Source organism: Pelobates fuscus, chromosome 2, assembly GCF_036172605.1.
Source record: "Pelobates fuscus isolate aPelFus1 chromosome 2, aPelFus1.pri, whole genome shotgun sequence".
In the NCBI taxonomy this organism is placed as follows: Eukaryota; Metazoa; Chordata; class Amphibia; order Anura; family Pelobatidae; genus Pelobates; species Pelobates fuscus.
In genome coordinates, this window is record NC_086318.1 from 289,924,944 (window position 1) to 289,952,109 (window position 27,166).

Consider the following 27,166-nt stretch of genomic DNA (forward strand, 5'->3'; position numbering starts at 1 on the left):
GACCTCCAGAATAACGTAGCTTCGTGCTGGAACTACCGAACGACCTGCTGTTCGGTAGAAAGACTTAATAGGCTATGGGGATTCTAGCGACCATCAGGAATCGAATGGATGGCAAGATTTTCGTGCCTTTTTACCGCACGAACGAGGACCGACCGCAAGGCCAAATCTTATGGAACTATTTTCGGCTAGTGTGTCTGTGCGGTCGGTCAAAACTTTGAAGCTCCATATCTCCCGAACCCCTTTACCGAATGGGATGATTTTTGACTATGTTATACCCCCCGACTAGGGCCCCCGACTAGGGCTACTAAATTTATGAATGTACCCCAAGTATTTGGGGTACATCCAAAACTAGGGTAAAATTGTGTGCTTGTTAATTGTGTTACTTGTTTATCTGAGGGGAGGAGATGTGTGGGAGGTAACTCATGTATGATTGGTTATTTGTGTAATTCTTGTAAATCCCTCCCTTGCATGGGAGAATCCTTTAAAAGGAAGTTAGGTGAATAAAAGTTCAGTTCTTCTTGACCCTTCAAAACGTAGCCTCGTCTCGTTCTTGGAAGGGGATTGTATTGGATTACTACCTTGCCTTTTTCTACAGCTGAACCTGACTCTCCCCCTGGATCTTGTGGATGGGATTATACCAGCTCTATTTCTACATAGCGACTTGCCGGGGAAAAGGACGTCTCCAACGGCTGATACCCTCTCACTACCAGGGTAGCCGTTACAGAGACCTTTGAAGAGGGGGCTTCCGTGTGCAAGACGGGGAGTCGCTTGCGAATCACAAAAAGTGGAAACACGAAATACGATGGTTCCAGTCGGACCTTGGAGAATCGTGGGTGTTGACGAAGTCTTCATTTCTCTGAATCGACCCGAAGGAGATGGTCCAGGAAGATAATGCCTCACCTTCCCCACACGTAATTAAACACTGGTTTCGGTAGTTTAACGAAGCCCCCAAAGATCCGAGCTGAGGGATCAGGTGAAGAACCAAGGTTGATTGTGTCACAGGAAACCTAGATAGCGTCGCCAAGAGGAATGGAAAAACGACAAGCCAGCCATCTACGCGAAAGGGGTCCTTATTAGTTATCTCCTGTGGGTGTAGTAGAAAGTAAATTGATGGTACCCTAGGGGCACTCCCCTGAGGAAAACGGTACCTAGCGTATTTGTGCGTTCTGTGTTCTCTGTCCGATCATCTGAGCACTAGAGGTTGACTCTCGCTCTATATGGGTAATCAAGTTAGCGATAGCGGGGTACCGGGTCAGATGTCCCAAAGTGGTTGGCGACAAGCCCCACTGTCGACCAGTCCCAAAGAACACCCCTTATGGAGGTAACCATGTAACACCTTCCCCCTGGAGGTTTGGGTCTTGATTAGTGTGCCTTGTGCCTGGGGTCCCAATGATTTGGCGCCCAGATTCACCAACCATCCGTCAATATGGAGGAGTGCTGCTATCCGCATCCCATAGGAGAGGCGAACACTGGGGTTTATGATGAAAAATCTCTGAGCCCATTCACGAATATCATGAGCCCATTCCTGGACGGTGTTGGCGGTATCTGGCATCATACCCATGATAGGGTCTATAGAGTCCAGCAGTTAGTCTTGGGTGTCCCTGAGACTTTTCCTGACTGCCCTGCGGAGTCGCGGTCACCCAGAACTATGACGGACATCATCCGCTGGTCAAGCGCAATCGTCTGTGCAACTCTGTCCAAGAGGGAAGGGCATGGGTTGTCCGACCGCAAGCGGTTATGGATATCTTTACCTAGAGACTACAAAGCCACAGGTGCATAAAGTAGCCAGGTGATTGAGAGGGGACCAGTCTCTCGAATGTGAGTGACGGATGTGTAGGTTACACAGCCAGTGACCAGTAGGGTCCAGGGTCGTTTCCGTGTCTTCTTGGTCAGTAGCGTGCGAGGCACTGTCATCTTTGTTACCTGGGGTCACCCAGAAAGAAATAAGCAGGTAGGCTTATCGTAGTATGGAATAACCCTGTGTAAGGCACAAACCAGTAGGCAGGCACAGGATGCAGGGCAAACAGATCAGCCTAACATAGTAGTAGGCACTGCTCACAGAAACGCATGTAGGTTGTACTCTGAATCGTGGCCAAATAAAATAGACTGGGGATCACCCAGTAAATAGAGGTTGCAATAGCATGCCTCTGCTCAGCAGCACAGTGCAACACACATATAGTGGGGACTCACCCTAGGAGCACAGGGTAGGAACCCATTAGTGCTGGCCACAGCCCTGATAGAGAGCATCACTCAGTTCTCCCACCATTAATTCACTGTCAAGGAAGATATGCATTTAAGCAAGCAGCGCTGAAATCCTGTTCAGAAGTTAGTCGATGCTGCAAATACTGTGCCTCCATTCAGCATTCCAGTACAGCACACTCATAGTAGGGGCCTCACCCCGGATGCACAGGGTATGAGCCCTTAAGTGTTGTCCACAGCCCTGATATAGAGCATAAATCAGTTCTCCACAATGAATCACTGTTGATGGAGATATTCTCTCAAGCAGGAAGTGTTGAAAATCCTGTCCAGCGGTTAACAGAGGTTGCCCCAGTATGGCTTCCCTCAGCCTCATAGTGCAGCTCACACAGGGCCGGCATTAGGCCTGTGGGCGCCCTGTGTGAAAAATCACAGCGTACCCCTTTCCCCCCCCTCCCCCACTCCTTCCCCCCGCTCCTTCCCCCTTCCCACACACCCTGTCACACACACACACACAGGCAGACAGCCACACACTCACACACACAAACACACACAGACAGTCACACACAGACAGCCACACACAGACAGCCACACACAGACAGACATAGAATGTGACGGCAGATAAGAACCATTCGGCCCATCTAGTCTGCCCAGACAGTCACACACACACAGGCATACAGACACACACACAGGCAGACAGGCAGACAGGCAGACAGCCACACTCACAGGCAGGCAGTCATACACAGACAGCCACACACAAACACACAGGCAGACAGCCAAACACACAGAGGCAAACAGCCACACACACACACACAGTCACACACACAGTCAAACACACAGACAGTGACACACACACTGGCAGAAACCCCCCCCCCCCACACACACACAGGCAGACAGCCACACACATACAGTCACACACACAGACATACAGTCACACACACAGACAGCCACACACACACACACACAGGCAGACAGTCACACACACACAGTTACACACACACACACACACACACACACACACACACACACACACACAGTCACACACACACACAGGCAGTCACACACACACAGGCAGACAGCCACACACACAGGCAGACAGCCACACACACAGGCAGGCAGTCACACACACACAGGCAGACAGCCACACACACAGGCAGACAGCCACACACACACACAGGCAGACAGCCACACACACACACAGGCAGGCAGTCACACACATACAGTCACACACAAACAGACAGTCACACACGCTAGAGCCACACACACACATGCAGACAGTCACACACACACACACACACACAGACAGTCAAATACATAGACAGTCACACACACACAGGCAGACATTCACACACACAGAGAGTCAAACACACAGTCACACACACAGGCAGACAACCACACACACAGGCAGACAGCCACACACACACACACACACACACAGTCACACACACAGACATTCAAACACACAGACAGTGACACACACACTGGCAGAAAACCACACACACACACACACAGGCAGACAGCCACACACAGACAGTCACACATACAGACATACAGTCACACACAGGCAGACAGTCACACACACACACACAGGCAGACAGTCACACGCTCACACATGCAGACAGCCACACACACACAGGCAGACAGCCACACACACACAGGCAGACAGCCACACACACAGGCAGGCAGTCACACACACACACACATGCAGACAGCCACACACACACTGGTAGACAGCCACACACACACAGGCAGACAGCCACACACACAGGCAGACAGTCGCACACAGACAGTCACACACAAACAGACAGTCACACACACTAGAGCCCCACACACATGCAGACAGTCACACACGCACATGCAGACAGTCACACACACATACACACAGGCAGACAGTCACACACACACACAGACAGTCAAATACACAGACAGTCACACACATACACACAGGCAGACAGTCACACACACAGGGAGTCAAACACACAGTCACACACACACACACACACACACACACAGGCAGACAGCCACACACACACACACACACACACACGCAGACAGTCACACACAGACAGACAGTCACACACACAGACAGCCACACACACACAGGCAGAGAGTCACACACACACACACAGGCAGGAAGTCACACGCACAGTCAAATACACAGTCACACACACACACAGGCAGACAGTCACAAACACAGAGAGTCAAACACACAGTCACATACACACAGGCAGACCGCCACACACACACAGACAGTCACACACACACAGAGAGAGTCAAACACACAGTCACACACACACAGGCAGACAGACACACACACAGGCAGACAGGCAGACAGCCACACTCACAGGCAGGCAGTCATACACAGACAGCCACACACAAACACACAGGCAGACAGCCAAACACACAGAGGCAAACAGCCACACACACACACACACACAGTCACACACACAGTCAAACACACAGACAGTGACACACACACTGGCAGAAACCCCCCCCACACACACACACACACAGGCAGACAGCCACACACATGCAGTCACACACACAGACATACAGTCACACACACAGACAGCCACACACACACACACACACAGGCAGACAGTCACACACACACAGTTACACACACACACACACACAGTCACACACACACACAGGCAGTCACACACACACATGCAGACAGCCACACACACAGGCAGACAGCCACACACACAGGCAGGCAGTCACACACACACAGGCAGACAGCCACACACACAGGCAGACAGCCACACACACAGGCAGGCAGTCACACACATACAGTCACACACAAACAGACAGTCACACACACTAGAGCCACACACACACATGCAGACAGTCACACACACACACACACACACACAGACAGTCAAATACATAGACAGTCACACACACACAGGCAGACAGTCACACACACAGAGAGTCAAACACACAGTCACACACACAGGCAGACAGCCACACACACAGGCAGACAGCCACACACACACACACACACACACACACACACAGTCACACACACACAGACATTCAAACACACAGACAGTGACACACACACTGGCAGAAAACCACACACACACACACACAGGCAGACAGCCACACACAGACAGTCACACATACAGACATACAGTCACACACAGGCAGACAGTCACACACACACACACAGGCAGACAGTCACACGCTCACACATGCAGACAGCCACACACACACAGGCAGACAGCCACACACACACAGGCAGACAGCCACACACACAGGCAGGCAGTCACACACACACACATGCCGACAGCCTCACACACACAGGTAGACAGCCACACACACACAGGCAGACAGCCACACACACAGGCAGACAGTCGCACACAGACAGTCACACACAAACAGACAGTCACACACACTAGAGCCCCACACACATGCAGACAGTCACACACGCACATGCAGACAGTCACACAGACATACACACAGGCAGACAGTCACACACACACACAGACAGTCAAATACACAGACAGTCACACACATACACACAGGCAGACAGTCACACACACAGGGAGTCAAACACACAGTCACACACACACACACACACACAGGCAGACAGCCACACACACACACACGCAGACAGTCACACACAGACAGACAGTCACACACACAGACAGCCACACACACACAGGCAGAGAGTCACACACACACACAGGCAGGAAGTCACACGCACAGTCAAATACACAGTCACACACACACACAGGCAGACAGTCACAAACACAGAGAGTCACACACACACAGGCAGACCGCCACACACACACAGACAGTCACACACACACAGAGAGAGTCAAACACACAGTCACACACACACAGGCAGACAGCCACACACACAGGCAGACAAACACACACACACAGGCAGACAGTCACACACACAGGCAGACAGTCACACACACACACATAGGCAGACAGCTACACACAGTCACACACACACACACACACACACACACAGTCACACACACAGGCAGTCACACACACACAGGCAGACAGTCACACACACACAGGCAGATAGCCAAACACACAGGCAGACAGCCACACACACACAGGCAGACAGCCACACACAGACAGTCACACACAAACAGACAGTCACACACACACAGAGAGCCACACACACACAGAGATCCACACACACACAGGCAGTCACACACACATACACACAGGCAGACAGTCACACACACATACACACAGGCAGACAGTCACACACACATACACACAGGCAGACAGTCTCACACACACACACACACAGACAGTCAAATACACAAACAGTCACACACACAGGCAGACAGTCACACACACACACACAGACAGTCAAATACACAAACAGTCACACACACACACACAGGCAGACAGTCACACACACACACAGAGTCAAATACACAGACAGTCACACACACACAGGCAGACAGCCACACACACACACAGACAGTTACACACACAGGCAGACAGCCACACACACACACACACACAGGCAGGCAGCCACACAAACACACACAGAGTCAAACACACAGTCACACACACACAGGCAGACAGCCACGCACACACACAGGCAGACAGCCACACACACACAGTCACACACAGACAGCCAGACACACACACACACACACACACACAGGCAGAGAGTCACACACACACAGGCAGACAGTCACAGACACACACACACACACACAGGCAGACAGTCACACACACGGACAGTCAAATACACAGACAGTCACACACACACACACACACACACACACACACACAGGCAGATATTCACAAACACAGAGAGTCAAACACACAGTCACACACACACAGGCAGACAGCCACACACACATACACACAGATAGTCACACACACAGTCACACACACACAGGCAGACAGCCACACACACACACACACACACACAGATAGTCACACACACAGAGAGTCACACACACACAGGCAGACAGCCACACACACAGGCAGACAGCCACACACACACAGGCAGACAGCTACACACACAGGCAGACAAACAAACACACACACACACACACAAGCAGACAATCACATAATTACCTCTGTTCCTTGTGGAGGCAGACAGGCAGTGCAGCTCCTGGATTCTGGTTGTTGGGGGAAGCAGTTAGACGGTATTTTAGCTCTGCCCCCACCGCACAGTAAGCCCCGCCCCCGCTGCAGGTAAGCCCTGCCCCCACAGCAAATAATAAATAATATTTTTTTTATCTTAGCCGGCCATGTGTGAGCTGTGCGGCCGCAGGGCACCCCCTGCTCCATGGCGCCCTGTGCGGCCGCACAGCTCGCACACCCCTAAGTCCGGCCCTGGGCTCACATATAGTAGGGGCAGCACCCCTGGTGTACAGGGTATGAACCCTTAAATGCTGGCCACAGCTCCTATAGAGTGCAACAATCAGTTTTCAAACAATTACATTTGTTGTCAAGGGAGATATTCCTTTAAGCAGGGAGTGCTGAAACTCCTGTCCTGCAGTTAACAGTGTCTGTCATAGCATGTCACCATTTAGTAATGCAGTGCACATCTAGTAGGGGCCTCACCTGGGTGCACAGGGTATGAACCCTTAAGTTAGAGAGCTTTCCTCAGCTCTTCCAATAATTAATTCACTGTCATGGGAGATATTCCTTTAGGCAGTTTGTCCTGGAGATCATATCCAGCAGTTAAGAGGCTGTAGCAGCCAGGCTCCACTCAGTAGCACAGTGCAGCACACATATGGTAGGGGCCTCACCTCAGGTGCACAGGGTATGAACCCTTCAGTGCTGGCCACAGCTCTGACAGAGAGCACTAATCTGTGCTCAAACAGTTAATTCAAGGTTATGGGAGATATTCCTTTAAGCAGTATGTCCTGGAAATCATATCCAGCAGTTAACATAGGCTGTAACAGCCTGTATCCATACAGTATCACAATGTAGTATAAATATATAGTAGGGGGCATCACCCAAGGTGCACAGGCTATGAACCCTTTAGTGCTGGTCACAGCTCTGACAGAGAGCATTAATCTGTGCTCAAACAGTTAATTCAAGGTTATGGGAGATATTCCTTTAAGCAGTATGTCCTGGAAATCCTGTCCAGCAGTTAACAGAGACTGCAGCAGCCTGTCTCCATACAGTAGCACAGCACAGTAAAAATACAGTAGGGGGCTTACCCCTTGTGTGCAGGCCACAGTCCTGACATAGAGCACTAATCCATGCTCTAATAGTTAATTCAAGGTTATGAGTGAATTCCCTATTAACAGCTTATAAAAAGGGCATAATTCAAAATTAACATGCAACCCCAGTAAGACCCAAAAGCCCCTCAATAATTTGTAGAAACTCAATAAATAATATAGAAAAAACACAGCTGCACATAGTACAGAAGCACATCAAGAACAAACAGCAAAGTATATAAATATAATACAGAAACAACCTCAAAAGAGGCAATATAAACATAAAGTAATGGAGAAGAGTAATACTCTGATCTGTCTGCTTGATGGAGCAGCAAAGAAAGAGGAAATTATGAGGTCACAATGCCTTATGTACATCCTACTCTCTTGTGATTGGTTCTTTTTTCTATGTGTTTCTTTGCTGCTGTGTGGAGCTAGTAATGAGAGATTATGCAAAATACGAAGCCTCCTGTCATGTTGTAAAATTGGCTCTGTCCTTAAGGAGTTAATAAACATCACATGTTTATTTCATGGAACATGACCTCAAAAAAGCTAACAAACATATTATTGTTTCTCTTTGATGTGCATTTATGAAATTTCTTTTAAGGCTGATTGCAAAATGCTTTATTTTTCTAGCTACAGTAATTAATATTATCTGCATATCAGTTTTATTTGTATGGAGACCGAATCCTGAGCAACTTGGAATGTACTTTGTGTTTTCTGGACTGTGGGGCATTGCAGATGCTATTTGGCAAGCATCAGTAAATGGTTAGTATCTCCAATAGGAATAATTTGAGTGAATTGAAGATTTTAGGTACTCAAACTTACAAATATTTCTGTTCTTTTAAATGCACAATGCTTTTATTTTTATGTTGAATCCCTTTTGTGTGCTTGGTGTAAGGCTCAGAATGTACGTGAAGTTGCATGCATCTTTTTTTAAGAACTTTGTGTCATATTCTAAGAGAACCCATGAAAAACATTACAGTAATGGTAACATGTTTTGATGCACAGAAAAACTGGCAAATTCTGAATAGCATAGATCACACCACTTGCACACCTTTTAAATGTAGCATGCTTTGGACAACAGTAACTAAATCTGTCTATTATTTTTTTTAAAGCAGATAAATTGGGGGACTGGGCAGGCAAGTAGCAGAGGAGATTTAATCAGTAGCGTACTAAGGGGGGACGGTCCGCCCCGGATGTCACTCAGTAGGGGGGTGCCACCCTCTGTACCTCCTGCTGCTTCAGCTATAATAATCTCTTCTCGCAGCTCCGGCGCTCAGTCAGTGAGTTGACTGACTCAGACCACAGGTAGGGGATTCATCACTAAGCATCACAGGGGTTATTATGGAGTGTACCAGCAGGGGCACAGAACTTGTATTCTTCCAAGTTTCTCCCCTGCACGGCCACTTCAAATATGCTGGGGATCAGAGTCAACCTGTCTAGATCCCCTACACCTGCTGCACTGCCTGACCCTGGGTTGGGATGGAGAGGATGAGAGACAGCCCCTGCTGCACCCCCTGAATGGTAAGCTAATAATGTTATTGTAAATCTACCCTCACCTAATCATAATACCCTCTCTGCCATTATACCCTCACCCCCTCCCTCAGTCACCCTGTCACCTCCTCCCTCAGTCACCCTGTCACCAGTCACTCGCTCCCTCAGTCACTGTCACCAGTCACCCCCTCCCTCAGTCACCCTGTCACCCCCTCCCTCTGTCACCAGTCACCACCTCCCTCAGTCATCCTGTCACCCCCTCCCTCTGTCACCCCCTCCCTCAGTCACCCTGTCACCCCCTCCGTCTGTCACCCCCTCCCTCAGTCACTCTGTCACCCCTCCCTCGTTCATTGTCACCAGTCACCCCCTCCTTTAGTCACTCTGTAACCCCCTCCCTCAGTCACTCTGTCACCAGTCACCCCCTCCCTCAGTCACCCTGTCACGCCATCCCTCAGTCACTCTGTCACCCCCTCCCTCAGTCATTGTCCCCAGTCACCCCATCTTTAGTCACTCTGTTACCCGCTCCCTTAGTCACTGTCACCAGTCACCCCCTCCCTCAGTCACTCTGTCATCCCCTCCCTCAGTCACTGTCACCAGTCACTCCCTCCCTCAGTCACTCTGTCAGCAGTCCCCCCCTCCCTCAGTCACTGTCACCAGTCACCCCATCCCTCCCTCACTCTGACACCAGTCACCCCCCGTCACTCTGTCACTAGTCACCAGTCACCACCTCCCTCAGTCACTCTGTCACCAGTCACCCCCTCCCTCACGGTGTCACCGCCTCACAGTCACCAGTCACCCCCTCCCTTACTGTGTCACCCTCTCACTCTGTAATCATTCACCCCCTCTCTCACTCTGTCAACAGTCACCCCCTCCCTCCCTTACTATGTCACTCCCTAACTCTGCCACAGGTCACACCCTCCCTCACTCTGACACCTGTCATCCCCTCACTCACTTTGCCACCCCCTCACTCTGCCACATCATTCCCTCCTTCCCTCACTCTGCCACCTGTCACTACCTCCCGCCCACTCTGTCACCCCCTCCCTTCCACGCTCTGCCACCTGTCACCCCCTCACTCTGCAATCCTTATTCCACCCCACACTACATACTACCCATACAACATCCCTATCACCCCAAACTAAGTGCCTTACAATGCCCTACACACACTACATCCCTATCCCACCCCACACTATGTGTCTTACCCATACTACATCCCTATCACCCCACACTATGTGCCCAACATCAGGTCTCCTATTATTATTATTATTGCTATTTATAAAGCGCCAACAGATTCCGCAGCGTCTCCTAAATTGCAATCAATAAATACCTTATTTAAATAAGTTTTTGATAAAAAAAATTTTTTTATCAGGACAAGTAGATTGTCACGGCAGACAAGTAGATTGGGCAAACTCTTTAGTCCCTGGATAAGTAGTTTTTTTTTATTTTTTAACACCCCTGCCCTCCCTGCCATTTACACCTTACTAGTACACCTTGTCTCAATACCCTCCCTGCCATTTACACCCCTGCCTTGTCATAATACCCTCCTTGCACATACACCCCTGCCTTGTCATATTACTCTCCTTGCCATAAACCCACTACCTGGTCATAATTCACACCCTGGCATATACCCCTCAACAGGTCATATAATACCCACACTGCCATGATACCCTCCCTGCCAAATACCCCCACCTTAGCATAATACACACCCTGCTATACACCCCCGCCTTGACATAATACCCTCTCTTCCATATAGCACCCAATCCCATTGTTCCCCGTGACATATAAAACTCACCCCTGTCATATCAGACCATATACTCAACACCTCACCTGCAGCACCTCCTTCAATCCACTGTGTGCAATGGCACACACTGTCATAGTATCCACCACACTGTCCCACCCTGCCGTATACCTTTCTCCTGCTAGTTATACTCACCCACTTACATATACCTCCACATTGTCACATTCCCCCATGCAATATCACACACTAAGTCCCAGGCACATACAACTGTTCACCCACTTTTACATAGACACATTACACACAGGCTCACATTCACAGATTATATATGCAGTAACACACATTGCATGTACATAGGCTGTCACAAACACACATTTTCACACAAGGGGCTAGGACAGATATATACTGGGAGGCATTGAGATTAAAACAAATTTATGGACCATATAGGAGTTTGTGCGCGCCCTACAGTAAGGCGGGAGCCGGGATATGACGTTATCCTGGCTTCGGCATCACTACTGGGCGTGCAAGTGAGCTGTGCAGGAAGAGCACAGAGATCCCAGCCCAGCAGCAACTGCTAGTCACCAGGGGGAGGATCCACTCCAGCCCTCCCAGAGCAAGGTAGTGAGGTTGGTTGGACCTCTTATTAACTAAATGTGTGTGTATATCTGTGGTTGTGTGTGTATATAAATGTGTATGTGTTTAGTAGATAGCTCCCTAATTTGGTGTCCCTAAATATGTCAAATATAGAGAATTCCCTAAATTGGTGTCCTTATGTGAGATTACATATGTAAAGATACCAAATTAGGGTGCTGTTTAGCAGATAGCTCCCTTATTTGGTGTCCTTAAATATGGCAATCCCACATAAGGATAGCAAATAGGGGAGTTATCCGCTAAACAAAGATCAAAGTTAAGAGGTGTCAGCCATCCCAGAAATCTGGGTGCAAATGTGTTGTCTGATGCCAGCATGCCCAACATGCTGTCGTCAGACAGCCAATGGCAGCACATTACCCCATTCCCTAGTAAAAATTATTAATGCCCCCTCCCCCCTGCTTATGTGCCAAAATGAGGACCCGCTCCGGGTGCCAAATGCTCTAGGTACACTCCTGGATTTAATATAGATAAATGCAAAGGCATGACTTTTGGTAACGAACCCACAAACCACTTATACATTAAATGGGGTTGAGTTAGGGATAACATTTGATGAATATGACTTGGGAACAATTATAGATAAACTAGGCAATAGTATGCAATGCCAGTCTGCCATTGCAAAATTAGTAAGGTGCTTCCATGCCTAATAAGGGATATTGATTCACATGAATACAATATATTTTGCCTCTTTAATCAATGGTGAGATCATACCTTGAATATGCAGTGCAACTGTGGTCACCTGTTTTACAGAAGGATATTGCCAAACTAGAAAAAGTGCTAGATGGGCTACAAAATTAGTAAAACATTAGATATGAGGAAAGGCTAGAATAGAATTTTCTTGGTGCCTGATGATTGCCCATCCTTAACCGCATTGATAAAGCAAAATTAATACTTCAGCATTATTATCTTTGTCCAACTCAAATGTTAATGGTTAGCTGAGTGCACTGGGGTTCACCAGAGTTTATATTTCAAACTCAAAGGCAACTGCAACTTTAACCCCTTAAGACCGCAGGACGTACTATGCCGTCCTTATTTGGGCGGCTCTAAACGCCGCAGGACGGCATAGTACGTCCTGGGCGGTCTTCAGCCCCACGTGGCCGGCGGAACATGGCCGCTGCAGATCGCGGTCGGGGGGCATGCCTGGCCCCCCAGGCAGCCCCCCTGTGCCTGGGGACCGCGGTCTGCAGCTTCCGATCGCAGTGACAGGCTGTCACTGCGATCGGTATTTACCATGTGTCAGCCGATTTTAAAATCGGCTGACACATGGAGCCGGCCGCATTTTAAATCTGCAGATCGCGGTCGGGGTCATGCCTGGCCCCCCAGGCAGTCCCCCTGCGGTCAGTGACCGTGATCTGCAGAGTCTGATCGCAGGGAGAGGCTGTCTCTGCGATCTGAATGCAGAGACAGCCTCTCCCTGCGATCTGATCGCAGTGACAGCCTGTCACTGCGATCAGAGTTACTATGTGTCAGCCTATTGGCTGACCCATAGTACCTTCAGGCAGGATCCCCCTGCAGATCACGGTGGGGGGCATGCCTGGCCACCCAGGCACTCCCACTGTGGCCAATTACCGTGATCTGCAGGAGGTGATCACAGTGACAGCCTGTCACTGTGATCACTGATCCTGTGTGTCAGCCAGTGATGTAAAATCACTGGCTGACACTGTCTCTTAACCCCTTAAAGTAAAAAAAAAAAAAAAAATTTAAGTTAAAAATAAAATATACTTAGATCATTTATATATATATTATATATATGATCTAAGTGTATATATATATATATATATATATATATATAGACACACACATTTACACATACACTAAGTGTATTTTAATATTTATATATATAATTATATATATATATTAATATCAAAATACACGTAGAAGGATATTGATTAAATATATACATAATTATAATTATATATATATATATATATATATATATATATTTTATAATAAAAAATATATAAATACGTTAAAAAAAATAAATAAAACAATTAAAAAAAATAATTAAAAATATATATATGTGTGTAATTTCGTTCTAACTGTATTTTGATATTAATATATATATATTGATATCAAAATACTCGTAGAACGAAATAATATATATATGTATATACCTAAGTATATACGTATACATCACTATATGTATACCTATATATAAATAAAAATAATTGTAAAAAAATTATATACATATATATATACATATATATATCCACACACGTGTATATATAATAATTTTACATATATATTTATGTAATAATTTTACATAATTAGGTATCCTAATTAATTACAATTAGCGGGACCTGCCTAACAACCCAGGCCGAAAGTATAGGGAATTTAATTTGCTAGCACTATATTTAACCCTATAACTTTCCAAGACACCATAAAACCTGTACATGGGGGGTACTGTTTTACTCGGGAGACTTCGCTGAACACAAATATTTGTGTTTCAAAACCGTAAAATGTATTACAACAATGATATCGTCAGGGAAAGTGAAATTTATTGCATTTTTCGCACACAAACGGCACTTACACTGAAAATATTTTTGCTGTAATACTTTTTACTGTTTTGAAACACAAATATTTGTGTTCAGCAAAGTCTCCTGAGTATAACAGTACCCCTCATGTACAGGTTTTAGGGTGTTTTCAAAAGTTACAGAGTCAAACATAAGGCTTGCGTTTAATTTTTTTCACAATGAAATTCGCCAGATTGGTTACGTTGGCTTTGAGACCGTATAGTAGCCCAGAAATAAGAATTACCTCCATAATGGCATACCATTTGCAAAAGTAGACAACCCAAGGTATTGCAAATGGGGTATGTTCAGTCTTTTTTAGTAGCCACTTAGTCACAAACACTGGCCAAAATTGGCTTTCAAATTAGTTTTTTGCATTTTTCACACACAAACAAATATTAACGTTAACTTTGGCTAGTGTTTGTGACCAAGTGGCTACTAAAAAAGACTGGACATACCCCATTTGGAATACCTTGGGTTGTCTACTTTTGTAAATGGTATGCAATCATGGGGGTAATTCTTATTCCTGGGCTACCATACAGTCTCAAAGGCAACGTAACCAAACTGGCAAATTTCAATGTGAAAAAACTGAAAAGTGTAACATGCTTTATTTGACCCTGTAACTTCCCAAAACACCATAAAACCTGTACATAGGGGGTACTGTTTTACACGTGAGACATCGCTGAATACAAATATGTGTATTTTATTGCAGTAAAAGCAAACAGTATTATGACACTCACAGTTAGAATGTCACATAGAACTAAGAAAATTTAAAAAAATCTTATTTTCTGTCATTTTTTTATATTGTATTCATATTAAGTTATGTTCCATACCTAAATATTTGATGTTAAATGAAAGCCCTGTTTCCCCTGAATAAAATGATATATAATAAGTGTGGGTGCATTTAATATGAAAGAGGTGAATTACGCCTCAACAGACATATAGCGCAAATGCCAGGTTTTGTTTACGTTTTTTTTGGATCACAACTTGTACATTTGGCTGCGGTCTTAAGGGGTTAATGTGAGTGTTTACACCATTTCCCTTCTTTCGTCTTTGTGTATTGCAGTGCCTGCCCTATATGTGGCTTATTTTATTCTTTGATACTTTGCTTTACAAGCATTGCACAGAGCCAATTTTGTTTCATAGGTATCAAGATCTCAATCCCAGTGGTGGCCCCTTTGAGGGTACACCTACTCCATTTCCAGGGCCACCAATTTATAGGGGTTGCTATCTATTTACCATCATTTTTAAATTTTCTATTATCTAAGTTATCTTGCTTCTTTTTTATTCTATTGTCCCCCTGTTTTCCTTCCTTCCCTTCCATATGTTTATTCACTAAGACTATTCACCTTTACACCTTCCTTTCTGTCCTTCCAGTGTTCTGGGTGTTTTCCTTAATCATTATTTTGTTTCCTTTTACATAAAAGTGACTAAATCTCTAATGAAACAATTAACATCTAGTAACATAATGGGTTGTTCATATTGCATGAAAATAAGCCTTTTTTCTTTTGCACAGGTGAATTCTGATGATTTATTCATCTACCGGGGTCTAGCAGCCATGGATTTTTCTTATGCATACAATATTATTATTAATTTTATTATTATCATCATTTATATAGCTCTAACATATTCAGCAGCGCTTTACAATATTACAACTCTAATGTATTCATTGTGCACTTATGTTCAAGAAAGTAGTAACATTGCATAGTAGTTATAGGCTTATTTGCTTTCTAGAAAATTAGTACACATACTTATAATGGTCTCTCTTCCTTTATAGCTCTCTATGGAATACTCTTTGAAGGTAACAGAGAAGCCGCTTTTGCTAATTACCTTCTGTGGAAATCTCTGGGATATGTCTTATCTTTTGGATATAGCCCATTTTTATGTATTAACATAAAGTTATCAGTTTTAATATTTATTTTATTAGTGGGCATGTTTTGTTATGGAATTGTTGAATATTTTGAATGGAAAAAAACAGTATCGAAGATTACCAATATTATTGTTGTAGACAACGTAAACATACATTTATGAGACTATATGTAAAATAAATAAAGAAAAACGTAAAGCACATATTTAAATTTGTTTAATTAGAATAATAACTTTTTATAATTGCATATTTCTTTTTTTTACTGTAAAGTTTATTAAAGTTTTCCAAACCTATAATATAAAACGTACACTATAGTAACAATATAGATTTTTAATCAGCAAAATGATGCATGTTCATAAAGGAAGGCAGCAATTAAACAGTGAGAAATAAAGAGTAATCAATTAAGTAAGAAAATGTGGGTAACAAAAAAAAAAAAGACAAATGAGAAGAAAATTACCTTGTTAAGAAGGATAAATGGATCCATGATGATAATGCTGTTATCAACTCTGCAAACTTATGCAATGAGCTGAAGTGGTCTGGGTGCCTACAGTGTCCCTTTAAGCAGTAATTAACCCCTTTGTAAGTAAAGATTACCATGAAGAAGGAGTCATCAGGCTAGCTATGCTGACCCCTCAAGGCTGTCCCTAACCAGGAATGCACCCCAAAATGCCTCTTGAGTTGACCAGCCCATTTGGAATTGGTTAAATGCTTTCTTCTAATACATGCATTTTAACCCCTTCACGACCAAGGACGTATCAGGTACGTCCGACAAAGAACGGTCCTTAGGGACCGCGGACATACCTGATAAAATTACACACGTATATATAATATATATATAGAATAACTATATATTGTGTATATCTATTATAAAAATAAATAATTAATTTTAAAAAAAGTAAAAAAAAATGATATATACATATATATGTAATTTTATGCTAACTGTATTTTGATATTAATATATTAATATCAAAAACACTTAGAATTAAAATATATATATATATATATATATATATATATATATCAATGTATATATAAATAAATAAAAATAATACGAAATATGAAGTCTTGGTGTAGGAAAGAGGGTTTTGGGTTTTTTAGAGCACTGGGCTGATTTGGCGCTTAGGTATAACCTGTATAGTCCTGATGGATTGCACCTAAACGGAAGAGGGTCTGCTGTGCTGGGGTATAGGATGGCTAGAAGGTTGGAGGAGATTTTAAACTAGTATTAGGGGGGGAGGGTAAAAGCAATCTAGAAAATGAAGATAGGATAGAAAGGAGATAGATTTTAGCTCAATAAAGGGGGTGGAGATGAGGGGGTGAGGGGGGGGGGGGGGGGGGAGCTCAGAACAGAGGAGGTATGTAATATTGATGGAAATTCACCAAAAGTACAAATGACGCATGACAATATTAAATGTATGCTTACTAATGCATGGAGCCTATATAACAAAATGGGGGAACTAGAGGCAATATCATACACTAAACAATATGATATAATAGGCATAACTGAAACATGGTGGGATGAGACACATGACTGGGCAGTTAACTTAAATGGGTACACGTTATTTAGGAAGGATAGGAAAAACAAGAAGGGTGGTGGGGTATGTTTGTATGTCAACCATGAGTTAAAGTCAAATCTTAGGCATGTGGAGTGTGACAAGGAAAATGTGGAAGCTTTATGAGTAGATATCTGCTTGGGACAAACAAAGGGAAATCAATTATAGATTGGGATAAGTTATAAACCACCTAATGTAAATATCAATGAGGAAGAACAGCTGTTAGAGCAAATTGGGAAAGCTGCAAATCGGGGTAACACGTTAATTATTGGAGATTTTAATTACCCGGACATAAATTGGGATACAGTGACTAGTACTTCAGCAAGGGGAATCAGGTTTTTGAATGTGTTAAATGACACCTTTATGTCACAACTGGTACAAGCACCAACTAGAAAGGATGCTTGTCTGGATCTCGTTATAACAAACAATGTTGACCTTTTGACCAACATTCAAATAGGGGAGCATTTGGGAAATAGTGATCACAATATGGTAATTTTTTAAATAAACTCAAAAAAGCAAAAGCACGTGGGGTATACTAAAAGGTATAATTTTAGAAAAGCTAATTTCAATAAGATTAGGGCAGCTCTACAACATATCGAGTGGCATAAACTCTGTAGTGAAAAAAACACTGAGGATAAATGGAAACTATTCAAACAAATATTAGAAAGGTACATTTTTCAGTATGTACCATTGGGTAATAAATATAAAAGAAACAAATTGAAACCAATGTGGCTTAGTAGAGAAGTAAAACGGGAGATTAAAAATAAGAAAAGGGCATTTAAAGCATTTAAATTGGATGAATCAGAGGCATCCTATATAAGAGATAAGTAAGCCAATAATGCTTGCAAAAAGGCAATTAAAGTGGCTAAACTATAAAATGAGAAATTGATAGCCAAAGAATGCAAAACCAACCCCAAATTTGTTTTCAAGTACATCAATTCTAAAAAAAACATAAAATGAAAGTGTAGGTAGACTGGAAACAGAGATGGGTCTGTTAGTTAATGCAGATCAGGAAAAGGTAGACATTTTAAATAACAATTTTTCTTCAGGAAATATTAATAAGGATCCTATGGCAAGCGATATGCAAATGATTGCTGCAAAAAACTTGCAGATAACTTGTGATTGGATAACTCAAGACAAGGTGCTACAGCTGTTAGAGAAAATTAATGTAAATAAAGTTCCAGGGCCTGACGGTATTCACCCACTGATACCGGAGAAACTGACGGAAGCCAAGCACAGAGAGATGGACACAGGTTTCTTCAGGAAGGAAGAGATTCTTTATTCGATTCACCGACCGGGACTCAGAGGGACTAATGCCACCAAAAAACAGCAAAGTCTGAGTTCTGATCATACAGTGTAGGTCCCTTATATAGGCATGTAGCTCCTCCCATAATCAGTTCAACCTACACATACTCTTATCTAATCAACCGAATAGAGACTAAAATCCTGTTTGACCACATGGCTTGCCCAGCACAATGGAGGAGGGGAAATACTCGTATATCCTGTATTCCTACTTATGCTCCTTACACTACTGATTGTATCTTAGCTACGTGTAACTGACTTAACTGGTACATCAACATATGCAAATGCACATACCATGTGGCAATCTTGTCCTAGTAAATTTATTTTTACTGAGATTCCACCACATTCCCCCCTTTGATGCTTCTGATATTTCACAATTCCAGATGCATCACTTAACCATAGTTTGCTTACACCTCAGGTTGCTATGAACCAGACCAGACTTTGCGACTCCCTAACGATATGAATCCCTCAACATTCCTCTTCTTGTACTAGTTCTCCCTGATTTAGAGCCTCATACCTATATATAGCCATTATCTGTGCAGCAGCCTTTCTCTCTGCTATATTCTCTATAATGCTCTGCACAGACCTAACTACCAAAGGAATCAGACATGGTAGGAGAAGGCACAGCATCAAAATTAGCATGACTCCACCTACCAATGCCTTAAGTCCTCCAAACTGCTCATACCAATTACCAAACCAACTACTTGGATTATACCCTTTCCATACCTGGGTAGGCACATGCGCTAGTTTAACCATATGGCTAGTAAGCTCAGCTATTGCTTGCCCTTCATCATCTATTTGAAGACAACAATTGCTTAGGTTAAACTTCCCACATACACCTCCCTCTACTGCCAATAGGTAATCCAAGGCTAATCTATTTTGGTAAACGGCTGTCCTCATCCTAGTATTATGTTTCGCTAGGAGATTGAGCGCTTGTGATGTCTCATTGGTAATTATCTCAACCACTGCCTGTAATCTTATAATGCGGTTGAGCATATATATTGGGGTTCTATATCCGAAAGTACCATCTTCTGCCCAAGTGGCTGGCCCATAATAATCTATGATACGCTGGGGAGGCCATTCATTATCTTCCCAGGTACCTATCTCTAGGGGTCCCCTTTTCTTCCTATGATTCACATCATATACTTTAACTCCCAAAGTCTCTCCTGTTTCAATAGGCAACAAGAAGAAGGATGGTTTGAGCATACCTAACACACATGCCCCTTCCCAGTCCTGTGGTAACTCCGAATAGGCCTTCTTACCACAGATCCAGTACAAATTTGCTGGGGCTTTCCAACTAGATGTGATAGATAGATCAAACCACACGTCCTTTAAATTGGCATAACTTGCAAACGGGTTAGGTGGTTCTGAGACATTTGAAGCCGACCACCAGGTTGTATTCTTTGTAGTATCATCATAAGCTTTTTGCCATAGACAAGTTAGTTCTCCTACAGATGTGTTAAACATTATTCCTTTTCTTGCTATGCAAACATAACCTATAATGGAGGTCTTTAATCGCCACTCAGATTTACCTCTAACACTCATTTGATAATCGGCTTGAGAAGATATTATTTGTTCAATTGTCTCAGAACCGGACATTACCTCCTTTGCTTCCCAGGGCCATTGGTCTCCCATATTAGTACCTCCACACACATAGCAGTTGGTCACATTAAGACTACCAGCAATACTCTCGGCTAGATCAATAAACAAGTTCTTAGCATTATGGGGAATCTTATTTTCTACACTCATCTCTTGATAAAAAGAATGGAAAACCTGATGAGTTTGGGATGCTACGGTATCGGTCTCTATCCCTATAAATAATATTGTCCCAGGATCCAAACCCGTCCCATATATCTGGAACCCAAATAAGTTACCAAACCTATCTAAAAATTGTTCAGGATTATTAATAAGTATATGGACTGGGTTACACTCCATAGACTTACAATACGGTTTGGTAGGCAACTTAGTAACAATCATATCCTTATCTACTGTCTGTCCCCAAGTTGCCCACCCCACACAAGACCAATATGGGCAATAATTATAATCCCTATCTGGGCATTTTGGACTTACGTACTTATTTTTACTACTGGGACAAATATACTTATCGTTAGACCCATACGTTCTCTCCCACTTAAGATCCCCGCATACATTCCACGTTTTTCTACCACTTGATATCGCCTTACATGCATCAAATAGCAGAACACCCGAAGAATGTACGGTTTCTAATACTATTTTATTTATTAGGGTCCCCTGTGAGTCTCCATTCCGGAGGGTCAACCAAATTGTACGGGGTTGATACTCTGGATTGAAGCACTTAGGTTCGCCTACTCCTAAATGGCATACACTATACTCTATACCTAAGTATCTACACCTTGATACATATCCTTTACATTCATATTGTGAATGCCAAATTAGGGTCTGGGAAATATGATTACCTGTTATAGTAGTCTTAATGCAAACCTCACAGCTAGGTGTGTCGGTACCTCTACCTTCCTGAACAATAAAAAACATAAAATACACATTATCAAGAGCACTTCTTTCGACGTCTTCATCCTCAGTCTTCGTCCGTGCGATGGCACCTCAGCTTCCAGGGTGTAAGGGCTGCAAGGAATGGAGTTCTGCAGGTCCTCTCTTCCCTTCACAGAGGTCCCTTCGAGACACCCTGGCTATGTCACGTGGGTGAGTGGTCTGGCTTTATTATGGCCGACAAAACACTCACTTACTGATCTATTTAAACACACTTGTAATCCCAATATCTCCTCGTTACTCCGACTGAGTCATGCGCTTTAACCGGTTCTTGCAGGGATTCTCTGGATCTGGTGTAGCTTGCCAAGAATCTACTGCTGCTGGTTTAACCCTGGAGTGATGAATCCACTGAGTCACTCCAGCCACCTTTATTGCTGTAGGGGTAGACAAAAGAACAACATAAGGACCCCTCCACTTAGGCCCTAACGGTATACTGTTCCACTCTTTAATCCACACTTGATCTCCTGGATGATAGCTATGAACAGGGGGATAAATATTCACAGGTAATCTATCTTGTACCCATTTCTGTACCTCCTCCATAGTTTTACCCAACTCTACAACCTGCTGCCGGGTAATTCCTTCTCCCAACTGACTCAAATCCCCCCTTAAGTTACCAAGTACGGGAGGTGGACGCCCATACATGATTTCAAAAGGTGAGAGACCATTCCTTCTGGTAGGTGTACTACGAATACGTAACAGAACTATAGGCAAAAGAACATTCCACTTAAGTTGAGTTTCTTGACACATCTTTGCCAATTGGTTCTTAATAGTTCTGTTCATCCTTTCCACTTTCCCAGAACTCTGAGGTCTATATGCCGTATGAAGCTTCCACTTAATACCAAGCGTATGAGTCAGTTGTTGTAGGCACTGGTGAACAAAGGCTGGACCATTATCCGGTCCTATAGAACATGGTAGTCCATATCGGGGTATTATTATTATCGCACAACTTCTCCTGCTTTCTCTGTACGAGTGGGACATGCTTCTACCCAACCTGAGTAGGTACACACAACTACTAGTAGGTAGCGATGTCCGCCGGATTTAGGCATTACCGTATAGTCTATTTGAAGATCGGACATAGGGAGTCCCCCCATATACTGGACTCCCGGTGGTTTCACTGGTCCTTGCTTTGCGTTATTCTTAGCACATATTACACATCTTCGTACAATGGCTTGAGTCAAGTTGGACAATCTTGGTATGTAGAAATGTTTTATGAGAGATTCTTCCATACTATCTCTTCCAGAATGTTTCCCGTTGTGATAGTTCTGGCAATTTCTACAGCTAGTGATGCTGGAATGACTATTCTTCCATCTTCTAACTGATACCATTTGTTCTCCAGGTATTTCCCAGCTTCTGTCTTTAACCACTCTTCTTCTTGAGCTGTATAAACCGGAGTCCATTGAGACAGTGGAGTCGGTATAAGTGCACCTATATGTTCCACATATTCCTGTCTTCCTGATTCAGCGGCACGCTTAGCTGCATTATCTGCCATCCGATTTCCTTTGGTTACGTCACCATCTCCTTTCAGATGCGCCCGACAATGTATAATACCAACTTCTTTCGGTTCCCACACGGCTTCCAGTAGTTGCAATATTTCAGCTGCATACTTAATTTCTTTACCCTCTAAATTCAATAGTCCTCTTTCTTTATACAAAGCTCCATGGGCATGAGTGGTTAAAAACGCATACTTGGAGTCCGTGTAGATGTTCACTCTTAAACCTTCTGCCAATTGTAACGCTCGTGTTAGTGCAATTAATTCTGCCTTCTGTGCCGATGTTCCTTTTGACAATGGCCGAGCTTCTATCACCTTGTCTATGGTAGTCACTGCATATCCTGCATAGCGAATCCCTTCTTTCACATAACTACTGCCGTCCGTATAATACTGGACATCAGGGTTCTGGATAGGAAAATCACAAAGGTCCGGTCTACTTGAGAACACTTCATCCATCACCTCCAGGCAATCATGTTGACTCTCAGTAGGTTGGGGCTAAAGGGTAGCTGGATTCGAGGTATTAACAGTCTCTAAATGCACTCTTGGGTTTTCACACAACATAGCTTGATACTTAGTCATGCGGCTATTACTAAACCAATGATTGCCTTTATAGTCTAGCAGCGTTTGTACGGCGTGCGGGACTCGCACGTAGAGTTCCTGACCCAGAGTGAGCTTATTAGCTTCGGCTACCAGCAGGGCGGCGGCAGCTACAGCTCTTAGACAAGGTGGAAGACCACTGGCCACTGCATCCAGTTGTTTGGACATATATGCAACATGTCTTTGCCATGATCCCAAGTACTGTGTCAATACTCCCACAGCCATTCTTCTTTGCTCGTGTACATATAAGTAGAATGGACGTGTATGATCAGGTAGACCTAATGCTGGGGCACTCATCAAAGCCTTCTTCACATCTTCAAATGCCTTTTGCTGTTCAGGGGTCCACAGGAAGGGATCGTGTTCTGTACCTTTTATAGCTGCATAAAGAGGTTTCGCCAATATCGCATAACTGGGAATCCATATCCTACAGAAGCCTGCTGCCCCCAAGAATTCCCGCACTTGTCTTCTATTCTTGGGTATTGGTATTTGGCATACAGCTTCTTTTCTCTCTGGCCCCATTATCCTTTGACCTTCAGAGATATGGAATCCCAGATACTTGACAGTTGGCTGACACAACTGAGCTTTCTTCCTGGACACCTTGTATCCTGCCTTCCAGAGAATGTGTAGTAGATCATGTGTTGCTTGCTGACATATTTCTCTTGTAACTGCCGCTATCAACAAATCATCTACATATTGCAATAGTACACACTCTCCTGGGATGGACTTGAAATCCAGTAAGTCTTGACTTAAAGCTGATCCAAATAGGGTGGGTGAATTTTTAAACCCTTGGGGCAGTCTTGTCCAAGTCATCTGGCGTTTCGAGCCCATTACAGCATTTTCCCATTGGAATGCGAAGATACACTGGCTTTCCGCAGCAATTCGAAGGCAAATGAAGGCATCTTTGAGATCTAAGACAGTGAAATAGGTAGCCCCGCCCAGAATTAAAGCAAGCAGGTTATATGGATTGGGCACAACTGGGTGTATACTTACGACCGCATCATTGACTGCTCTCAAGTCCTGCACAGGGCGATACTCATCTGTACCGGGCTTTTGAACAGGCAACAATGGGGTGTTCCAGGGGGAAGTACAGAATTTTAGGATACCATACCGTATGAACTTATCCAAATACGATTGTATATTCTTCTTGGCCTTTTGTGGGATATGATATGTGGGATATGATATTGCCTTAAAAAGCTCACTGGATAGACCCCAAGTTTCAGTTCGATTCTAATTGGTGGGATATTGCGAGCAAGTCCTGGTGGGTTGTTCTCTGCCCACACTCCTGGTATATTAAACAAGGATTCATCACTCTTAGGGTTTTGGCTAGTCAACGCTGTATAAAGTCACCACTCTTCTTCCTTTGGTACAGATATTGTCATTATACCTGAAGGTCCAGATGAAATTTAACGTAGAGAAATGCAAAGCTATGCACTTCTGGGTCAAGAATGCACAAGCAACTTACACCCTAAATGGTAGTGAATTAGGGATAACTACACACAAGAAGGATTGAGAATTGTTATAGACAACAAATAAGTCAGCAATATGCAATGTCAATCTGCAGTTGTTAAAGCCAGTAAGGTTTTGTCTTGTATAACTAGGGGCATAAATTCTCGGGATGAAAATATAATTTTGCCTCTTTATAAATCGCTGGTAAGACCACACCTTGATTACGCTGTGCAATTTTGGGCACCTGTCTTAAACACTAGGGCACCTGTCTTAAACACTTGGGCATCTGTCATGACACTAGAAAAAGCCCAGAGACGAGCTACAAAATTTATAAAAGGAATGGAGATTTTTAGTTACGAAGAAAGGTTAAAAAATTTAAATATCTTTAGTTTGGAAAAACAGGACCTCAGAGGGGATATGATAACATTATACAAATATATTCTGGGCCAGTCCAAACCATTATGTGGAAATCATTCATAAACAGGGCTATACATAGGACACAAGGTCACGCATTTAGGCTCGAAGAAAGGAGATTTAATCTAAGGCAAAGAAAAGGTTTTTTTTACAGTAAGAGTAATAAGAGGTGGTTTTATCAGAGTCCATACAGATGTTTAAACTGAAATTGGATAAATACTTACAAAAACATAACATACAGGGATATCATTTCAAATTAGTGGGGTAATAGCTGATTGATCCAAGGAGACATCTGACTGCAATTTTGGGGTCAAGAAGGATTTTTTTTCTAGTTTGTTGCAAAATTGGAAGCGCTACAGACTAGGCTTTTTGCCTTCTTTTGGATCAACAGCAAAAACATATGTGAGGAAGGCTTGATGGACACAAGTCTCGTTTCAGCTATAGCTGTAACTATATACACATGTCCATGTACATAATTACATAAATAATTTCATATATATACAAGTAGATTTCAAATATATAAATATGTATATATATTTAAATTCTACATGCATATTTATGTAATATTTTTACATAATTAAGTAATTTTATAGATATCAATTTGGGGGACCGGCCTGAAAACCAGGTCGAAAGTTCAGAGAATTTAATTTGCTAGCACTATATTTAACCCTGTAACTATCCATGACACCCTAAAACCTGTACATGGGGGGTACTGTTTTACTCAGTAGACTTTGCTGAACACAAATATTAGTGTTTCAAAATAGTAAAACATATTACAGCGATGATATTGTCAGTGAAAGTGAATTTTTTTGCATTTTTCACACACAAACTGCACTTTCACTGATGATATCATTGTTGTAATATGTTTTACTGTTTTGAAATACTAATATTTGTATTCAGTGACGTCTATAACAATACCCGGCATGTACAGGTTTTATAGTGTTTTTGAAAGTTACAGGGTCAAATATAAAGGCCGTTTTTTCACATAGAAATTTGCCAGATTGGTTATGTTGCCTTTGAGAGCATATGGTAACCCAGGAATGAAAATTACTCCCTTGATGGCATACCATTTGCAAAAAAAGACAACCCAAGGTATTTCAAATGGGGTATGTTCAGTCTTTTTTATTAGCCATTTGTCCCTTTGGTATGTGAATTGTCCCTTTAGTATGTTGATTAACCATGGAGTAAAATAGCAACTGTCCATATTAATGTAACTATTTACATC

The 27,166-nt window shown here is 43.4% G+C and overlaps 1 protein-coding gene across 1 annotated transcript in view; it reads left to right on the forward strand.

Annotated features, from left to right (window-relative positions):
- LOC134586296 (protein unc-93 homolog A-like) overlaps positions 1 to 27,166 on the forward strand; it is a 107,588-nt gene that overhangs the window by 17,508 nt on the left and 62,914 nt on the right. Inside the window, exons 6-7 of the mRNA XM_063441778.1 lie at positions 8,997 to 9,128; positions 16,525 to 16,760. Of these exons, the coding sequence (XP_063297848.1) occupies positions 8,997 to 9,128; positions 16,525 to 16,760 (368 nt within the window). The remainder of the gene's footprint in view (positions 1 to 8,996; positions 9,129 to 16,524; positions 16,761 to 27,166) is intronic.